We start from the raw sequence: 18918 nt of genomic DNA, 5'->3' as shown, positions 1-18918 counted from the left end.
CAAGACTAACCCATGACCACCTCGTGAGAGTTGCGACGGATCTCGCGCTGGCTTCTGGAACGGAATGGACGCAGGGAACTATGAGACAAACCCTGGGAGACACGTCAAGGACACCCCGGCAAACCCTCTCACCCTAGCCCGGTGGCTATGATCGAGCTCAAGTGTTCGGTTTTGAAGCGGAGTATCGATTTGAATAATCATGGGTGCCACGATTTGCCCATGGAGGTGCACTATGAGATCTACCTGAGATTGTTGCTCTAGTTGCCTTCAGGATGACATGACAGCTTGGATGGACCCACGGCACGAATTGCCTAGTGAGAATTTTGACCACGCTTGATGGGATACAACACCTATGACATGGATTGGCCACGAACCTCAGGCTATCTTCCCGTAGTCTTTCACAGTCCTTGCCTCAGCCTCAAAATGCTCCAGAGCCCAGTCTCATTCTCCGAATGCAATCACATGGCCCATTCGATACTCCGTCTGCCACAGCGCCATTGAGAGCGCGGCCCACACTCCTTCCCAGAACCATCGCCACAATCTCGAGAAGGTGTAACTCCGCCTGGGCGTGTGCCTTGCTCACAAGAATCATACAGGCAAGGAAGGAGCGGCCCACCAGGAATCAGATGAGGAAGTTGCGAGGGCCGTCGCTCCTTCCTGCACATGCCACTGGAACTCTGGGAAGGTGCAACCGGGAGCGTACCTTCCTCGTTTGAACACGACTCCAATCAAGGAAGGCACAACCCAGCCCCGGGAGACGCTCCTTCCTCACGGGGACAATAACGAATAAGGAAGTCGTGTGCGATGACAGTTGGGGTAGCTCCTTCCGTACGCATCGAGTACTCTTATACTTAGGTAAGAAAAGAGCGACCCGGCCCCGGGAGACGTACCTTCCTAATTCAAATTGGTGATAGATATGGAAGGTACGATGGTTGCTCCTTCCTCACACTACCAAGTGGCAACTAAAGAAGGAGCGGTCCAGTCTCAGAAAGCGTACATTCCTTTATCAGAGGACAATAGAGACAGAAGGAACGACCGTTATGCGGATCAGACGAAGAAGGCACGGTGTTGATCGCTCCTTCCTTATCTAATAAAGGGTAGATCGGGGGGAGCAACCCTGCCCGGGGGCGTGCCTTCCTCATTGGGGTGCTAATACTATAGTGAAGGCACGGCTCTCGCTCCTTCCTTGAGGACCATGAGCGCTCTGAATGCACGCCCAGTCGAGTACTGGTAACCAGGGAAAGAGGAAGACACTCACAGCAAACTAAAATAATCATAATAGCAAGCACCTACCGCGGCGCATCCCTCTTGCAAAAGAAGAACGGCCCCGCAATATTTCCCATCGAAAACGCCATGAAGAGGAGCACATTCGTCGCCGCATGCTTCGTATGCACCGCAATATTTTGCCTGACAATTGTGAGCGTAAACGACCAGTCACCGCGTACGATTTGATGAGCCAGTACGCGATGAGCCGGCCCAATTTATTTGCACTGGGCACGTTGGTGCCGTAGACAGAGGCGATTCCGGCAATGGCCAGGATCATGGGTCCGATCATGCCTCAGGTTCGGAGGCCCTCGTGGCGTGTAGTGAAGTAGACCCAGATTATCATTAAGCCGGCGGAGACGATGGAGGAAGGGAGGCCGATGAGGAGGGTTTCAAAGGAGCTGAAGCCCAAACCAGAGATTACGAGGGACCCAAAGTTTGTCAATCCTGGCATATGTTACATGGCTTTTGATACAAGTGAAAGGAGATAGGGGCGAGTTCGGCATACCTCCGTTGGGTAGCATATAGAAAAAGACAAAGCTGGCGAGAAACCATGCCTTGAGATCTTTGACGTAGTATCAGATCTGGTAGTGCTTTCACCCGTAGCTCTTGATGCCCATCGGATTGGCTGCAAAACGCTGAACAGCGAAGACGTGTTCTTCCTCGATGAGGAATTTGGCGTCGTCAGGGCCTTCAGGCATGACGACCAGTCAGGTGATATATTAGGTGAGTACTATAAGGCCGAAGAGTAGTGCGTACATTATAGGCATGGCGCGCAGGACTAGGAAGATATACCTCCACGACAGGATGGAAGTATTATCTATATGGTCAATTGCCAGGTTAGCAGAACTATCTTTAAGGCGAGGAAGGATACATACGCCCGTAACTAAGCAGACAGGACAGGATGTTAAGTATCCCCTGCATGGCTCCCCACGTCATTGTCCTCATAACCTACTCCTGTCGCGTGTAGTATGCGAAGTATACAGCACAAAACCTGGACTGGCCATGGACTCGGCAACGCCCAAGAAGAATCTCAACACAATCCGTCCTGCATAGTCAGAACACGCCATAGGCAGCACGATAACCGCACCCCAGGTCAGTGTCCCAAAGGCAAGAATCTGCGACGTGCTGAACCGCTGCAACAGGAAGTTCGCCGGGTACTGCGCGGCGAGGTACCCGAAGTCGAAGACGGGAGATGCCCATGAGTACTGGTTACCGACGAGCCCGAGGTCCTCTTTCAATGTGAAGAGCACCGCCCAGCCCATGGTGACTTTGTCGACGTAGTTAAGGCCGTAGAAGACGCACATGCAGGGAAGGTGGCCCTTGAACTTGCGGGCGACTCGTTTGGTCTCTTCGTCGGTAAAGTGGTGGTCTCGTCGGCTGGACGATGTTAGTGCTCGCATAGTTGTGGGTGTCTGGGGAAAGTACTCTTCAAAGACTTGATGCCATCGATAGTAGCAGCAGGTGGCTGATCACCATTCTGGGCCTCGTTGACAGCCTCAGTCTTTTCCGCCACCTTGTTGTCTGTCCCAGTAGATTAGGGTCTCGAAGACTTGCTGAAGACTTGCAATTGCAGACATGGAATGCGTGGGATATATTCACGATTTCTCAACCTCAGCTCGCTTGTTACCGCACCCAATCTGCCTATCTAGAACAGTCCTATTAGCGTGATAGGAAGTTGGCCGTTACTCCAAGTCTCCAACAACGAGCCTGGTTTGAAGCATCCACGAGATTGTCATATGATATTGGGCCAAGCACGGCCAAGCTCAAGCCACCGCCACGGCTAAAGCTTTGTTCGGTCTCATAGATCTTGTACCATGGTGGGCTCTCTGGTACTGTGATGACATTCTTCCGCAGCGCCGTTCATCTGTCAAAAAGAAGACAGAAGAGGATTCCGTATTAGTTCCTGTGCTTTCGAGGAGAGCGAAAGGTCCCTATCGTCAAGGAAATAGTCGTCCCCAACTCAGTTCATGAACCGATAGAGCAATTTCCCTCGCGATTGACAGGAACATCCCAAAAGAAACGCCCCGTACATATCTAGACGAGTATTTTGTTCTCTGTTTACTGATAACTGCACCTCCTCTAAGGGACAGGCTCAATTCCCACCCACCCAAAAACCACGAAATCAAAACCACAATGACAACAGACAAAGACTTCATCTGCCTTATAAACCAAGAAGAATGCCTCAACTTTCTCTCAAGGCTAATTCAGATAACATCCTGCTCGTGCACTCCAAGCGAGAATGAAGCGACGGTAGTATATCGCCAACGCCATGAAAAGCATCAGGCTTGACGCCGACGTCTATCGATTCGGGGACGGCTCGAGGCAGGATACCATTAGGTTGTAGCGAGGTCTGCGGAAGACAATGCCATTGTCTCAGAAGGGGGAACAGGCGGGAAGAATCTGCTGCTTAACGGCCACCTGGACATGAACCCCGTTTCCGGCGGGTGGACGATTGACCCCTGGGCCGTAAAACGAGACAAGGAATGTATCTATGGAATCGAGGCCTTGAATATGAAGTCCGGTTGCGCAGCGTACTTTTGCGCCGTGAAGGCACTCAAAGAAGCGGGATGAAAGCCTCGAGGGGTATGTCCTTGATACTCACATACGTCGTTGGTGAACTCCAGAGCAGCGTCGAGACAATCGCTGCGATTAAACAGTAACACTGCAGTGGTGCAGACCACTCTGTCAACTGTGAGCCGAGCGATGCCCGCGCAGGTACCATGCATGCGGAGTCGCTGTCGGATCGTGCTGAAAGGTGTGACGAGGTATATGTCTACGCCTATTGATGCGATTCTGGCCGCGTGTGAGCTTATCCCGCGGCTGAACGGAATGGTATCCAGCGGTGCGCTGACGGACCAGCATCGCAGCATCGACCGGTATCATATTGGTGTTGTAAATGGAGCGCTGGGTGAAGATCTCAATGAGTGGCGGCGGATTGTGGCGCGCAAGGGAGCCGCCGAGGTATGCGCCGGGTAAAACGAAGGAAGGACTTCTGCTGGATCTGAGAAGGGATATTGAGAACGTGGTTGAGGAATGGATGGGCCAACCAATGCCGGCTTTCCAGATGGACAGGGACTCGAGGATTGTGCCCGCGTTCAATGACGCGTATAAGTCTGTTCGAGGCGACGAGCAGCCGACGGGTGTGCTCCCGCCGACATGCTTTACGAAAGGAATGCTGGGCATCTGTATAAATCTGTTGAGGTGCGATGCTTGCTCATGAAATCTTACCAGAGAACGACAGAGTTCGCCCAGATGCACTACATCCGGAACACCCAGACTTGCAAGTCCCTTCTCCAACCGCTCCGCATACCTCGTCGCTGAGAATGCCAAAACAGTATTCGACGCAAGTCGAAACGCGACCAATCCCCAGAGTTGAGCCATTGCTTTGTGCTTTCTGTACCCCGGATCACCAAAGCGTTCCTATCCAAAACGTAGAATCGTACTTCGTATGGTACTGGTAGACTGCATGCCGTGGCCCCTCATTGAAGACCAGGTCCGCCGATGAGATTCCGAGATGGTGTTGAAACACGGTAAAATCGGAGCCTGTGCTGATGTCTTCTACTATGGGTGTGTCCAAGGGTGGGAAACGGGCTTTTGTGTTGTCGAGCTAATCGGTGTAGACGGTGCGATGCTATATGGCACTTCTGTATCTGTATTGAAGAGGAACCACCCGTCCTCAACCTCTACTTCCTCATTCAGTGGAGAGGGGACGAGTTTTGCGGCTTCGTAGAGCGTCTCGGCGAGCAGTGGGCTTCCGACTGGGCCTTGTGTATCTCCGCCGCTGGTAGATTCATCGACATTTATGTCTAACCGGGTCAGTGGATGACACAACAGAATTTTTCGCCCTGTCCTTACATGCAATGCAATTCTTTTTCGAGTAGTTGAAATTTCGGGTTGCCCACGCTGTGGGATTGAGGAGTCCGTATTCTTTGCTGTTCCAGGCATTAGCTAATATACATTTATGGATATGCAAAACCGGGCCCTTACATGGTTCAGAGGAGTTTCCAACCGGCTGTGAGAATCTTTCTAAGTGACCGGACAACCTCGTTCATTGCTGTGGATCCAGACACTGGGTCCACGCAGCCAGCGGACCACGCATTCGGATGACTCTCCCTTGATAGTGCCAACGACGTTGTACAGTTCTGTGTCAATGTACTCGATGTCGTTAACGAGCTCCAACATCATATGACTGGGGCCAGAGTAGTACTCAAGCCCTGGAAAAAGTCCTTGCCAACCCGGCGGAGGATCAGACCGACCCAGCCCGTGACCTTCCAAAGTATCGAACAAATGCCTCGCATCACAGAACGAAATCGAGATACTAAGGATAGACGGCGTGAATGCCGGCTCAGGATATGGCCCTGCACCAACGTTGAAAAACGATACACTGCCACGCTGAATCGCAGATAGATGCCTTGCTGGCCCCTCAGGGAATACAGCGTATTCGTCTTCACTGCTGAATTGGCCATCCTCTTGGGGAACATTGTATAGAATCAACCCCACCGCACCGGCTTCCTGAGCGGCCTTGACTTTCAGCCCTCGGCAGGCTGCCAGAGTACCTGCAGAGGACAATGCACCCGCGCACTGCAACGCCATTGTCCTCGAGGAATTGAAAGCCCTCTGGACGTCCGAGGTTTGCGTAGATTAGTGGTGCTCTCATACGGCCGGAGCAACTCATGCCATGGAATGCAGGCGGGCCGATAGACGATGCCGGTCCATTAGGGAGTACATCTTCCGTTAGAGACGCTTCAGAGAAAATCGCTGGTTCTGGATTGAGCAAGCGAACTGCCGAGTTCTGACCTGGATGGTTGAGGCGTGTTCCGTGGATGCTGATCTCGGTGGCGATGCCGTATGATTTCCAGAGTGCCTGGATTGAAGATGCGTGAGCCTCGTCCCCGGCTAGATGGGTGTGTGCGTTGTATAGGCAGGACCATTGGCGTAGCTTGTCGATGGAGGGGTTGTGGAACGAGGTCTTCTATGGCTTGCAGGCGAGATGCCTCCATTGCTGAGGTTGGGGGTGAGTTTTGCGGTTTCGAGATTCAGCGCGCATCTTGGGGAAAATAGCCGGACGCATTGTGTTATCGTTGATTTGACTTTTGAGACAACCGTTGGTGGTGGGGCATGAGTTGGGGGTCGACCCCGAAGGATTCTGCACTAATGTGGCAGTAAACACTGAGTTTCAGGATGGGATAATCCGACATGGGCGTGGACGCAATGCGGCATCCAGACTTTGCTGAGCATGACTCCAGACGTTGACAATTCGATTCATAATGGATACGACACTGGGTGGGGCACAATGTAACGCTGGCTGATCTGGGGAAAAAATTCGAGATTCGCCATCCAAGCACGCAATGGCGCAGCCCGCCCAGATCTGGGCAGAGCTTGATTAAAATCCCGCGCCTTGGTACATTCTTCTCACCTGTGCACCCGTCATTTTTAGGTAGTATCTCGGTGTATGCACCATGGACCCATCAACTCCCGAAAAACAACCCACCGTCGGCAGCCCGAGCCTGGGAGCAGAGCACGGGCAGGTCCAGCATGATCGGCTCAACCGCGGCCTTTCAGCCCGGCAGGTGCAGATGATTGCGATCGGGGGAACCATCGGGACGGGCCTGTTCCTGGGGACGGGCAAAGCGCTGGCCACCGGTGGACCGGCCTCGATGCTCATCGCGTATGCCATTTCCGGCGCCATTGTGTTTGTCACCATGTTGAGCCTCGGCGAGATGGCCGCTTTTATTCCCGTTGCTGGCAGTTTTTGTACTTTTGCGGGGTACGTTCCTCCATTCTAAGTGACGCGTGGGTCGCTGATCTCTGTTTAGTCGCTTCGTCGATGATGCCTTTGGTTTCGCATTGACCTGGAACTACTGGTTCAACGATGCGGTCTCAACGGCGGCCGACTTGGTTGCTCTCCAGTTGGTACTGCAGTACTGGTCGGATAACTTTCCCGGATGGGCATTTAGTCTAATCTTCTGGGCTGTCCTCATCGCACTGAACTTATTTGCTGTCCATGTCTATGGTGAAGTCGAGTACTGGATGAGCGTGCTCAAGGTCATCACCATCATTGTCTTCATCATCCTCGGCATCGTCGTCAACTGCGGAGGAAATGAGTCGGGCCACTACATCGGCGGCGAGAACTGGCATATTCCCGGAGCTCCCTTTGTTGGGGGGATCGGAGGATTCGCTTCGGTTTTTGTTACAGCTGCATTTGCTTGTATGTTCATTCCTCCCCTCGACGTGTTCAACAACTGACAATATCCAGACGGAGGAACCGAATCCATCGCCATTACAGCAGGCGAAACCAAAGACCCCTCGCGCACAATCCCAAAAGTCGTTCTCAATGTCTTTTGGCGTATCCTCATCTTCTAGTACGTCTCACAACCTCTCATTATCGAACATCCCACTAACAACATACAGCATCCTCTCCTCTTTGATAATCGGCCTCAACATCCCCTACAACTACCCCGACCTAACATCCAAGGATGTGAAAACCTCTCCCTTCACCCTCGTCTTCGAAATGACCGGTACCCGCGCCGCAGGAAGCGTCATGAACGCCGTCATTATGACCAGCGTGCTGTCAGCCGGAAACCACGCACTCTTCGCGGGCGTGCGGTTGCTATACACCCTCGCAATTCAGGGCCACGCACCGTCGTTTTTCGGGAAACTGAATCGAAACCAGGTCCCTTGGGTTGCGGTTCTCGCGACGGGAATCGTCAGCGGGTTGTGCTTTGGGAGTAGTAAGATTGGCGCCGGGCAGTTGTGGACTTGGTTGCAGAAGTACGCCTCCTCCTTATCTATGCCTTCCTCCACAAGACCGTAGACTAACAAAAAGCCCAGCATCGTCGGCGTCTCCAACCAACTAAGCTGGATCTCCATCGGCATAACCTCAATCCGCTTCCGGCGCGCCCTCGCAACGCAAAACAAAACACACCTGCTTCCCTTTCGCAACTTCACATACCCCTACGGCCCCTGGATCTCCGTGATCCTCAACATCGTCATCGTCCTCGTTCAGGGATGGAGCTGTTTCAGCCCGAGCTTTGACGGGGTGAGCTTTGTGAGCTTTTATATCGAGCTGCCGGTTATGCTTGTTATGTTCCTTGCGTGGAAGCTTGTTAAGCGGACGAGGTTTGTGCGGTTGGACGAGGTGGATCTTGTTACGGATACGTATGTGAGGGAGGAGGGTGAGGAGAAGCGGTGGTGGAGGAGCGTTGTTAATTGGATTGTTTGAGGGGGTTTAGGGGCAGGGAGGAGTGGGTATATTGACTGTATAGTAGGAAATGGTATCATCAATGGGCTCTCTTATAATATACATGTATACAGGACTTTTGGTCCTGGGGTGTCTACGAAACAACCCACGGAAACCCACTGGGAGTCAGCCACTGCTCAACCGGAACATCATAGAACAGATTCCCCAGCTCGGGGAAGGAATCGAACATAAACGCTCCTTCAGCCTGTGCCGTTGGCAAATGTGGCTGCTGCTGACTTGGCTGACTTGGCTGACCCGGCTGGCCTGACAAACTCGGAAACAAGTGCGGTACGATCGGGCTCAAAATATCGGCCGCTTTCGCCGCAACGGGGCTCCGAGGCGCATTCGCATTGAGCAAATCCACGCACTGCAGGATAAGCTCGATGGTCTCGAGCTTGGTCGAAGGTGTAAGTTGTCCGTTCCCATGTAGGATGAGGAGCGTCGTTATAGAGAAGAATGCGTAGAAAGAGCCCAAGCCGTTGACGTACCAACGGTACGACCGGAAATCAAATGTCTCGGACAGTTTGATGAAATTAGCGAGGATTGTTGTTGCAGATTTTTCGCAGCGTGCTGTACTCTGGGTATCCCCACCAGGAGCGAGCCAGCGGCGATGTAAAAGGAGGGCGAGGTGGTTTGTGTAGTTGGCGAGGATGTAGTAGTGCGCTTGGTGGTAGGATTCGAGCTCTAGATTTTGATCAGAGGGATGCTGAGAGAAGCGCAGGAGGTGGCATTGCTGTTCGTGGGCAATTTGCGCGTCGAGCGACTCGGTTTTGGCGTTATCGTGCGACGTAAGTTGACAGATGTCAAAGGCGAGGTTGTACAGGCGGAATTTGTAGAGGAGGTAGGTCATTTTCGTCGGAGGTCTCGCCATTGCCATCTCCGGCGTAAACTCTCCATTTAACCGTGTCAAATCCTCATCTTCAACATCAGCTGGTAGATCGACCTGCGCCTCGATCCGGAACGGCATTAGGTTCCCAAGACAGGTATTCTGAATCGTGTATAGCATCCTCAGCGCAGCCCAGCATCTCCGTCGCTCTTCTGCCTCGACCAAGTCAACACCAGCTAGTCGCGCCGGATCGACCGCACACCCGATCGCAACAGCAATATGCAATGTGGTGCCGAGCAACGACCAAGCCGGTCCCTGAGCGTGGTTTATCGCATAGATCAGCAGCACGAGCGCTTGTACGGTACAAAGGTTATGACGGAACATGAAGTTATCTGCAACGAGGCAGCGCATTGCAGCGGCGCGGTATTTGGCAGAGAGGGTGCGGATGTTTGTTCCCGGAGACGGGTCGCGACCGAGATGTGCGAGGAGAGGATCTGTGTCGGAGGTTACCGAGAGGCTGAGCATGACGAAGAGGAGGGATAGGAAGGGTAACTGAGCGGACTTTGGGTTCTGTGTGAATTCTTGGTATCGCGCGTGGAAGGTGGGATCGTGGAGGATGTGGAAGAGGGGCGAGAAGACGGCGAAATAGGCTGATTTGAGTTGCTCGAGTTGCGGGAGGGGAGGGAGCATGTCGAGTAGCTCGTCGGATATGCCACCGGGTTTCTCGAAGAAAGGAAAGCCGGTTGGGAAGCCGGGACTAGACTCGTGTAAAGCATTAAGTAGGTCTGAGTCGCCAAGATCATTCGAAGGGACGAAGCGGACATGGTTCGTGGGCGAGACAATCAAGCGCCCTGATTGTTGGACGGGCGGGGGCTCCTCGATCGGATGGGGCACACCTGGACTCGAATCCGGGGAAAGAAGTCGATGCCCATTGCGCTGTTCGAGCAGTGCTGTTGTCACAGCAATATTTTGTCTCAGGAGGTCTTCTAGCGAAGAGGTACTAGTCGGAGGATTGTTGTCCTGTCGGCGAAAGCGACAACTGGATGCATAGCCACGGCGTGCACAGGTATCACATGGTGGAGTATGACTGGAGCTGATGCATCTGATTTTGCGGTGGCGGCAATTCTCGCAGCTAAGCGGGAGTCGTTTCGAGGTCATGGCTGGTGCCGGTCTGGACGAGAGAGTTGGAGTGGGGGAACCGCCGATTTATGGGGTCGGCCAGCGTGCGGGGTAAACATTTGGCTCCTGGAACGGGACCGAATCAGCGACGCCGCTTTAATGAACGGGACTGAATCATGGGGTCCACTCGAGCGATCATGGATACCTCCGGAGTACAATTTTACCAGGTCGGGTATGAAGAAATCCAAATTATCTTCCGATTTCATGGCAGGATGATGTACTTTGGCTTGACAGAGAACTACATCCGCTGAAGATCCTCTCACCCATGTACAGGGGTCACTCGTACATCACGTGCAGAGGATGGCGCTTGCCTTCGTTGAAAAGGCTGCCTTGCGGACAGCCTCACAGCCATCCACTTGACCTTTTCGCACGGGCTGTGGGCTTCATCAGCCACCAATTCGTGGACTTACCTCCCCAAGAGTCACACATGTCTTTTTCTTCTTAGACAACATTTCGTCTCTGCATTTCAAATGAGTGTTCGCCTTTGAGCAGAAAGCCCGAACTGATCGCGATTTCGCCAGGTTGCGGTGTCAGCAGCATTGAAAGCACATTTACATCTAGCTTCATGCTCTTTTCAGTGCCCATGTTGAAATTGTCGACAATATGACATGGAGCGCCATCATGTTCCCCTGCAATCATCGCTGGCACTATCGCCTCTCCACTCAGCAATCATTGATAATAAAATCAGAGTTGTCGAATGGATACTCAGGCTGATAGGGGATTTGACGTCGACAGCGGGCAATGGTGAGTTCTAAGGTGTTGTTCCAATCGCGTCTGCTTACATTTACTGACAAGACAGAAAAATGGTTGCTTGCACTAGACGATTCTACCTTGGGGAGCCCGCTAGCTCATGCCGCGCGACTTGGCCGCACGGATATAGTCAAGGCGTTGATGCAACATGGCGCGGGTGTGAATGATCCCTCTCCTGCCAATACAAAACCGCCACTAGCAGCAGCTATCGATGGAGCGTGTGTGCCGGAGACGCTCGAGTTGTTGGTTGAATCTGGGGCACAGGTTGGCCTTACATTGGGCATCTGGAACTCATTATTCTCCAAGTTGCCAGACGCGCACGGGGCTGCTAGGCCATTGATTGAGAAGATACTTTCCAGTGCAGAAGTTAGCGAGCCAATCCACGATCTATTGATCTTGGTGATCAGTGATTGCATGATGCAGTGTCGGCAACAACTGATCAGATCGCTCATTGATAAGGGGGCTGATATTCATGGCGTGGATTCATTTGGTCGGACATGCCTTCACTGGGCGGCGCTGGTTGGTGATGTCTGGACAACAGGGCTTTTGCTTGGGCTTGGGGCGCGTCAAGATGTTCGCGACAAGGTGGGAAACACGGCTCTCTTGCTAACATACAGAGGGGTTAGTGATGATGAGGATTCCGACCACAACCAGGCGAAAATTATATCGCTTTTGTTGGGGCATGGAGCTGATACCTCTGTTGAGAATCGCCTTGGGCATCGATGCCTTGATTTTGTTCCCTCTGGGGCTGAGACTTGTCGTAGGTTACTCTCGGAGGCAACTACGTCGGCAGCCGATTGAGTATATTATGGCTTTGTGGATGATATATAGCGGCGTTCAAAGAGGTTGGGAAAGACTGGGTGGTGCATGGAGTTGAAGAGCACTCAGCTTTCATACATATACTATACTTGTACGTACTACTGTCTATCTTCCGAAAGCCATGTACATGTATGTTCAACTGGAGGGTTTGAACGGCTCTCTATCCGCTATTTTGCCATACTGTAAGGATCGTATAGTATAAGATCAACTAAACATCAACGCGCTGGTATCACAAATCAATCAACAAATCAAGCAGTAGCAACTAATAAGCCTTTTGCATAGGCGCCTTAATTTCCAACTCATCAATTGCCTGCGTAATCCTCTCCGTAAGCTCCTGACTCGCCGCCGCACTGGGAATGAGCAGCTCCTTGCGCCCAGCCTTGTGCACCCGCCCATTGATCATAATCACATTCAGTTTCGAGTGGTCCTGAAGGATCGTGATATTATCCAGGGGATCCCCATCAACAAGCACACAGTCCGCGAAATTCCCCGGCTTGATCTGGCCCATCTCGTCGGAGCGCATGAAGAGCTTCGCTACGCCGTATGTCGCTGCGATGATCGCCTCGTGGGGTGTGAAGCCGAGGAGTTTGGTAAAGTGTTCGAGGTCGCGCGCGTATGTGCCGTGGGGTGTCCAGGCGAAGCCGTAGTCGCTGCCAGAATCGTATCAGTACATACTCTGTGAAACTATGGAGGTAAGAAGATGAACGTACCCTCCAGGCAGAACAACAATCCCCCGTTTATGCATCTCACGCAGCCCACGGATTGCAGCCTCCAGCTCCTTCTTATACCCAACCTTCTCCGCAGCCTCCGTAGCATACCCAAAAGCCCCTGCTTCGTAGAGCGTCGCGACGAGCCAGTTTAGGGCCGGGACGACCACGTGCGCTGAGCGCTTTTTCTCGAGGGCGTCCATTCCTATACAGCGAGTTAGTTATCCAATCCTTGTACTATATGGGACTGTCTGGAGTTGCATGGGATGGGGCGCTTACCCTCCTCATCAATATAAGACCCATGATAGATAATCTCAATCCCATGCTCAACGCACTGCCTCACCGAGTCTCGGGCGCGAGCATGTGCGCACAGCCGGATACCGTGTTTGTGTGCTTCGTCTACACACGCTTTTGTTTCCTCGTCGGTGAAGTAGCAGTCTTGTGCGTCGCGGATTTCGGTTATCTGTACCTGTTAGTATATCCCCATATGCTGTACAATGGAGGTTCATGCGTACCGACTCCCCGGACATGGATAGCTTCACTTGATCGACGCCGAGCTCGACGTGTTCGCGGATTCTAGCTTGTTGGCAAGATTTCCCAGAGACATCTATAGAGAGGGAAAGCAAGACTTACACCTTCCTCATCTCCTCCGGCCCATCCGCGTACGCCGTGATCCCCGGAACGAGGTCCCCATCCCGCCTCGCCATCTCCTGCCCGTTGGCCAGATACCGAGGGCCGGGGATATCGCCTGCATTGATTGCGTCGCGGACGACGACGTCTAGTCGTCTTTTTGCTGATGCGGCTCCGAAGCACCTGTATCAGACTCAGCCGTCATTCTCACAGGAATACAAGTGGACGAATGGAAAAGGACGTACATCGTATAGCCCGAATCAAGAAAACACCTCGCGCTTCGCGCTGTAAGTAATGTATGCTCCTCAACACCCAATTCACCCAGTCGACCGAGGTCGCCTCCATTCCAGCTCAAGTGCGTGTGTGCATCGCCCAGCCCGGGGATTAGGGTCCGTCCGTTGCCGTAGAAGACGCGGACGCGGGGGTCTTTGAGCAGGTCTTCTTTTCCGGGGACTGTGCCGACGTGTGTGAAGCGTTCGCCTGTATTGCTCATTAACGTATGTACTTGGTTGAAGCGCATCTTCGACGGGGCCGCGGTGAACATACCCGTAATCAGCACATCGCCCTGATAGGGCTCCTTCCCCGTCGCGTCGATGATGCGTACATCGGTGAATAGGATCCGAGAGTCGGGATGTGTGCCTGCAATCGAGTAGTTCTTTGGCTGAAGATTCTTGGGAAAGTGTAGCTGGTCGATGTACGCGATGTTCCGTGGGGCCCCGGTGTACGGCTCCAGTGGGTGGTCGGGGGATGTCCAAGTTGTGCTCGTGGACATGTTGCTTATGCTTGACTCGTTGAATACATCAAGTGGACTTATGCAGACGAGAAATGTCACTGTCACAAGGGCTTATATACAGCTTCCTCCGCAGCAAGCGGCTGCTCTTCCCCTCTCTTGACCTCGAACCAACGAACCCATGGATCTACGTGGGGATGCGGATGCGGGCACCAATCGCTCGAGACCAAGAGAAACCAAGAAAATCCAAGTAGATTCTACCGCTCAGCTCCGCGAAACACCGCGTCTCCGCAGGCCCGAGCGCGGGTTGTTCTGGTTTAGGGTAAGATCGTCAATGCTGTGAATACTCCCAGTTTGGCTCTGGCGAAGGGGTCACCGCGTTCATCCGTGGCCACTGCCTTGAATCAGAATCCATTCACTCTCCTTTCATTGATTCCACGGCCTTGAACGTCTCCAAGTACGATTTACCAACATATGCATCATGGGCTGGCTAACTCTGCGTCGCCGGGCTGAGGCACCGGCTCCCTCGGTTGTACCGGCGGAGAAGATCGGCGCGTACGCCGAACACACCGAAGACATTGACACACCATCCTCACCACCACAACCAGGACAACCACGCAGATTCCTCAACACAACATACCACCTCGCCGACCCCTCAACACCCGACTCTGCCCTCCCGTACATCTCTCCAAAGATCCTGTCCGAGCTCGAAGAGCAATACAAATCCTCATCCACATCGCCACCCACCTCTTTACCCATCTGGATAGTAATCAACAACGTAATCTACGACTGCAGCGACTTCATCCACGAACATCCAGGGGGCAGCGTTGTGATCAACAGTTTCGTTGGGCAGGACTGCTCGTGGCAGTTTTGGCGGTTCCATAGTAAGCAGCATTTGGTTGACTATGGGAGGGTTTTGCGCGTGGGACGGACGGAGGGAGTGAGGAATCGGTTTAAGGAGCCGGCGAGGTATATTGGGCTGGGTGCTGCAGATGAGGGGTGGTAATGGATTTGGGGTTGATTATGTGTAGACTGATTGTGGGCGTTTTTCTTCATGAAGGTGTTGCGAATCGTGATAATTCATAGAGTTGATTATATTACTTGTACATAGTTCGCGATACCAAGTGTAGTCCTCCAAGTATACCATATCATCGCTATCAATTACTCTCTCATCCGATAACCATCGGCATTACAAGCGCCTCTTCATCTCCTTCTCAGACCCTGGACCCCATCTCAAAGGCCGGCAACTTGATCGGGGTAATCCCGGTATACAGCCCTGTACATCCGGCCCAGACTAAAATATAGACCGTCAGCACCCACTCCATACCAATCCCAACGTCAAGAAAAAGAAAAGGGAAAACTCACAAGAGAGAAAACAAACCACCACACCGACAGCATACCCGGCAGTGAGCAACCCCTCCACCCCCGTCATAAACCCACAAGCCAGCAGTAAAAGACACACACTCAGGGCAAGCAGATCCAGAAAAAGCACCCAAGTCGACCGCATCGCCGCAACCGTGTACAGCACCGTGATGATGAACCACACCCACAGATAGATGGCCAGCGCCTGGTTGAATTCGGGCCGTAGGGCACCCGTTGTCGCGTCCGTGTATGCAGATAGAATCCCGCTCCCGGGAATGTAGATTAGGGCGTAGGAGAGGTTGAATGCCGCGTAAGAGGGGAAGACGGTTGCGCCGAACTTTACACACGTATCAGTTAGTCTCGCTGGAGAGGAGGATTGGATGGTGAAATAGGGCAATGGGGATAGATGCGAACGGTATTCCCGGTAATAAACTCCATAATCCCCGCGAGGAACTGGCACACGCCGCCAAAGAAGATGAGCATCCCGATCATGGCATTTGGGGATTGGATGCCGCAGGCGTGCAGGCCGTAGACGGATATGAGGAAGATGTCTTTTCCAATTTGATCAGTCTATCATTCACATCTTCGCTTTCGGAGGATCTGGGGGAGATGTATACCGGCAGCGAATGAAATCAGTCCCAGGGGTGTCGGGTTGGCGAAGCTGCGGTGCACAACTGGGAGAGGGAGCTGGGAGCGGTCATTGACATGGCCGCCTGCTGTGAGGAGGCGGTCCAGGTGGTTGGACGAGGCCAGCGTGTCGGGGTCGCCTGCTTTGGAGGTGCCAGGGGCAAAGTCGCTGGTGGAGGACATTACAGAATGGGTATAGATTATGGATATGTAGATGGTATGGAAATGTAGTATAGTGACGAGATAGGGGACTTATATATGACCCTATGCTTGTGCAGGGGTATATTCTACACTCCACGCGCAAAGTATCCTCCCCCGGACTCCAAATTCCAGATCTGCACTCCGCATCCCCAATAATTTGGTTAAAATTGGTCTTTGAGCTTGAACGGAGATGCGCGGGAGTACGTAAAGGAGCAATCTCACAAATATCGGGAAAGTGGCAATCCTTTCCTGAAGCGGTATACCACGGCGGAGATAAACGAAGAAAAGGTAGGGAACGGGGGTTCTGGTCAATTTGCTGCGGCGCACGTCCGAGTTGGAGTCGATTGTCGAGTGGGGCAGGAACATGAGGGGTTCCTCGGTCGATTTCTCTTATTTAACAGGAGCGCAAAAGAAATCATCAAGGAGCACAGACAACAAATCCTCAGACAAGCATCATGTCCTCTTTCAATTACTGCGCATACGTCGACCCCAGCTCTGGGCAAGACCGCATCGGCCACCTCGACCTGCCGACCGAGACAATCCAGCCCCTCGCCTTCACCTCGGGCACGCGAATCGGCAACCTGTACCAGGTCATTGAAGCGGGCGAAGCAAACATTGTCGCTGCGCCCGAAGACCCGATCCCTCAGTCGCAGATCAAGCTGCTGCCCACCATCTCCGGGCGCGACATCCTCGCCGTCGGCAAAAACTACGTCGAGCACGCCAAAGAATTCAACTCGTCGGGCTTCGACTCATCCGATAAAAACGACCAGCCCACCTCGCCAGTCATCTTCACGAAACGCGCGACCTCGATCATTGCCCACGGCGACCAGGTCCTCCTGCACCCTGGCTTCACCGAGACCCCCGACTACGAGGGCGAGATTGGCGTCATCATTGGCAAGGCCGGCCACAAGATCCCCGAGTCCGAGGCAATGGACCATGTCTGGGGGTACACCATCATCAACGACTTTACGGCACGCGAGAGACAGCGCGACCACAAGCAGTTTTATATTGGAAAGTCGCCAGACACGTACTGTCCCATTGGGCCTGTCGCGGTGCCCAAGGAGAGACTCCCGGAGAACCTGCGCCTGCAGACGTTTGTCAATGGGGAGAAGAGGCAGGATGCAACGATGGACCAGCTCATCTTTAGCATTCTGAACCTCGTCTCGACGCTTTCACAAGGCCAGACGATCCAGCCCGGGGATACCATTGCTACGGGGACTCCTTACGGTGTAGGCTTTGGCTTCCGGCCGATGAAATTCCTCAAGGCTGGCGACGAGGTCAAAGTGACTGTCTCTGGCTTGGGCAGCCTCGTCAACCGCATCGCCCCCTTGGACACCGTCAACCCAACCCTCGACCGCGTCAATGCCTCCTCCTCCATCCCCATCGCCAACATCAAGACCCGCTCCCGCAACGGCCTCGTCCAGGTCAGCAACAAATCCCTCTTCTACCAATTCCGCGGCCAAAAGGACGGCAGCCCCGTCATCTTCATCCACGGCCTCGGCGGCTCCTCCTCGTACTTCTCCCCGCTCTTCGACAAACTCGCCGCGACACATGCCCTCCACCTCACAGACCTCGAGGGCCACGGCCTCTCCCCCACATCCGCAACAAGCAGCCTCACAATCGCCTCGCTCGCCGCCGACATCCGCGCCGTCTACACAGACTCCAAGCCCGCAACCGTCATCGCCCACAGCATGGGCTGCCTCGTCGCGCTAAGACTCGCTCTCGATAACCCCTCCATCGTATCCTCCCTCGTTCTCCTCGGCCCCCCACCCTCCCCGCTCCCCGGCCCGGGAAGCGCAGGCTCCTTTGCGCGCGCCGAAACCGTCCGCCGCGAGGGTATGCTCTCCGTCGTCGACGCAATCATCAACGCTGGTCTGTCCTCGGAAACAAAAGCTAACAATCCGCTCGCCGTCGCCGCAACGCGGCTCTCCCTCCTGGGCCAGGACCCGGAGGGGTACGCCAAGGCGTGCATGGCGCTTGCGCGGTCCGCGGAGGAGACGCTCGAGGTTGAAAAGATTACAGCCAAGACGTTGATTCTCACGGGCGACCAGGACGCGGTGTCGCCGCCGGCGCTGTGTGAGAAGTATCAGAGCAGGATTCAGGGGTCCGAGGTGGTAGTTTTGAATGGGGTTGCGCATTGGCATCTTTTTGAGGATGTGCAGGGAACCGCGGGGGCGGTATACAAGTTTCTTGGTTTGTAAACGTGTTGGTTACGGAATAGATGATAGAGAATAGATTCCTTTCTTGTTGACTAGAGGCGCCATGACTCGCTGACCATAATGTACAGAGGCATCGAAGACTCATAGAGTTGAATGACTGTATAGACTGCTACCGTAGCGATACAACGATGATAGGGCGATGCTTGCTGGGGGGAAGACGATTAGAAGGGTGCTCTGGAGGTTCCCAGGCGACTCTTCGCGCCTTCTTACATTACGCTACCGAACAACATACGTCCTCTCAAGTGCCCGGCCTGATTCTGTTCAAACTTTAGCACACTCCTCCTGACCGACGACGCTATCTCTCTCGGAATGATTGCTTTTATGGAAGCTTCCATCTTGATTAGCTGGTTTGTCACGCATAC

General features: G+C 53.5%; 9 protein-coding genes across 9 annotated transcripts; 4 read left to right on the top strand and 5 right to left on the bottom strand.

Moving 5' to 3' along the window:
• Positions 1-1669: 1669 nt before the first annotated feature.
• On the bottom strand, positions 1670-2540 carry BJX68DRAFT_224378 (uncharacterized protein). The gene is made up of 3 exons (XM_071038259.1): positions 2142-2540; positions 1772-2083; positions 1670-1710 (listed from the first exon to the last, which is right to left on the bottom strand). The coding sequence occupies exon 1, from the start codon at positions 2526-2528 to the stop codon at positions 2208-2210; it is 321 nt and encodes a 106-aa protein (XP_070904863.1). The 5' UTR covers positions 2529-2540; the 3' UTR covers positions 1670-1710; positions 1772-2083; positions 2142-2207.
• A 2287-nt stretch (positions 2541-4827) lies between these two features.
• Positions 4828-5859, bottom strand: BJX68DRAFT_261138 (uncharacterized protein; the record flags this gene model as incomplete). Its single annotated transcript, XM_071044098.1, has 3 exons — positions 4828-5072; positions 5122-5193; positions 5310-5859. The coding sequence occupies 3 exons, from the start codon at positions 5857-5859 to the stop codon at positions 4828-4830; spliced, it is 867 nt and encodes a 288-aa protein (XP_070904862.1).
• An 861-nt stretch (positions 5860-6720) lies between these two features.
• Positions 6721-8544, top strand: BJX68DRAFT_78722 (amino acid permease). The gene is made up of 5 exons (XM_071049766.1): positions 6721-7033; positions 7083-7474; positions 7523-7628; positions 7678-8037; positions 8098-8544. The coding sequence occupies exons 1-5, from the start codon at positions 6726-6728 to the stop codon at positions 8486-8488; spliced, it is 1557 nt and encodes a 518-aa protein (XP_070904861.1). The 5' UTR covers positions 6721-6725; the 3' UTR covers positions 8489-8544.
• A 56-nt stretch (positions 8545-8600) lies between these two features.
• Positions 8601-10490, bottom strand: BJX68DRAFT_261136 (Zn(II)2Cys6 transcription factor; the record flags this gene model as incomplete). The annotated part of the gene is made up of 1 exon (XM_071044097.1): positions 8601-10490. One exon carries the CDS (start codon positions 10488-10490, stop codon positions 8601-8603), a length of 1890 nt encoding a protein of 629 aa, XP_070904860.1.
• Positions 10491-10871: 381 nt separating this feature from the next.
• On the top strand, positions 10872-12186 carry BJX68DRAFT_224368 (ankyrin repeat domain-containing protein). Its single transcript, XM_071038258.1, has one exon. The coding sequence runs from the start codon at positions 11253-11255 to the stop codon at positions 12060-12062; it is 810 nt and encodes a 269-aa protein (XP_070904859.1). The 5' UTR covers positions 10872-11252; the 3' UTR covers positions 12063-12186.
• Positions 12187-12342: 156 nt separating this feature from the next.
• Positions 12343-14219, bottom strand: BJX68DRAFT_275562 (uncharacterized protein; the record flags this gene model as incomplete). The annotated part of the gene is made up of 7 exons (XM_071047878.1): positions 13964-14219; positions 13663-13897; positions 13421-13600; positions 13303-13363; positions 13067-13250; positions 12791-12992; positions 12343-12730 (listed from the first exon to the last, which is right to left on the bottom strand). Exons 1-7 carry the CDS (start codon positions 14187-14189, stop codon positions 12343-12345), a joined length of 1476 nt encoding a protein of 491 aa, XP_070904858.1. The 5' UTR covers positions 14190-14219.
• Positions 14220-14533: 314 nt separating this feature from the next.
• BJX68DRAFT_224367 (cytochrome b5-like heme/steroid binding domain-containing protein) lies at positions 14534-15222 on the top strand. Its single transcript, XM_071038257.1, has one exon. It carries the CDS (start codon positions 14629-14631, stop codon positions 15151-15153), a length of 525 nt encoding a protein of 174 aa, XP_070904857.1. The 5' UTR covers positions 14534-14628; the 3' UTR covers positions 15154-15222.
• Positions 15223-15361: 139 nt separating this feature from the next.
• On the bottom strand, positions 15362-16319 carry BJX68DRAFT_261132 (acetate uptake transporter family protein; the record flags this gene model as incomplete). Its single annotated transcript, XM_071044096.1, has 4 exons — positions 15362-15441; positions 15513-15846; positions 15924-16060; positions 16127-16319. 4 exons carry the CDS (start codon positions 16317-16319, stop codon positions 15362-15364), a joined length of 744 nt encoding a protein of 247 aa, XP_070904856.1.
• A 473-nt stretch (positions 16320-16792) lies between these two features.
• BJX68DRAFT_275560 (bifunctional fumarylacetoacetate hydrolase/alpha/beta hydrolase family protein) lies at positions 16793-18588 on the top strand (the record flags this gene model as incomplete). Its single annotated transcript, XM_071047877.1, has 1 exon — positions 16793-18588. One exon carries the CDS (start codon positions 16793-16795, stop codon positions 18536-18538), a length of 1746 nt encoding a protein of 581 aa, XP_070904855.1. The 3' UTR covers positions 18539-18588.
• Between the last annotated feature and the right edge of the window lie 330 nt (positions 18589-18918).

Source organism: Aspergillus pseudodeflectus (assembly GCF_044049435.1).
Source record: "Aspergillus pseudodeflectus strain CBS 756.74 chromosome Unknown BJX68scaffold_2, whole genome shotgun sequence".
Lineage (NCBI taxonomy): Eukaryota > Fungi > Ascomycota > Eurotiomycetes > Eurotiales > Aspergillaceae > Aspergillus > Aspergillus pseudodeflectus.
This window is presented reverse-complemented; position numbering and strand designations above follow the sequence as displayed.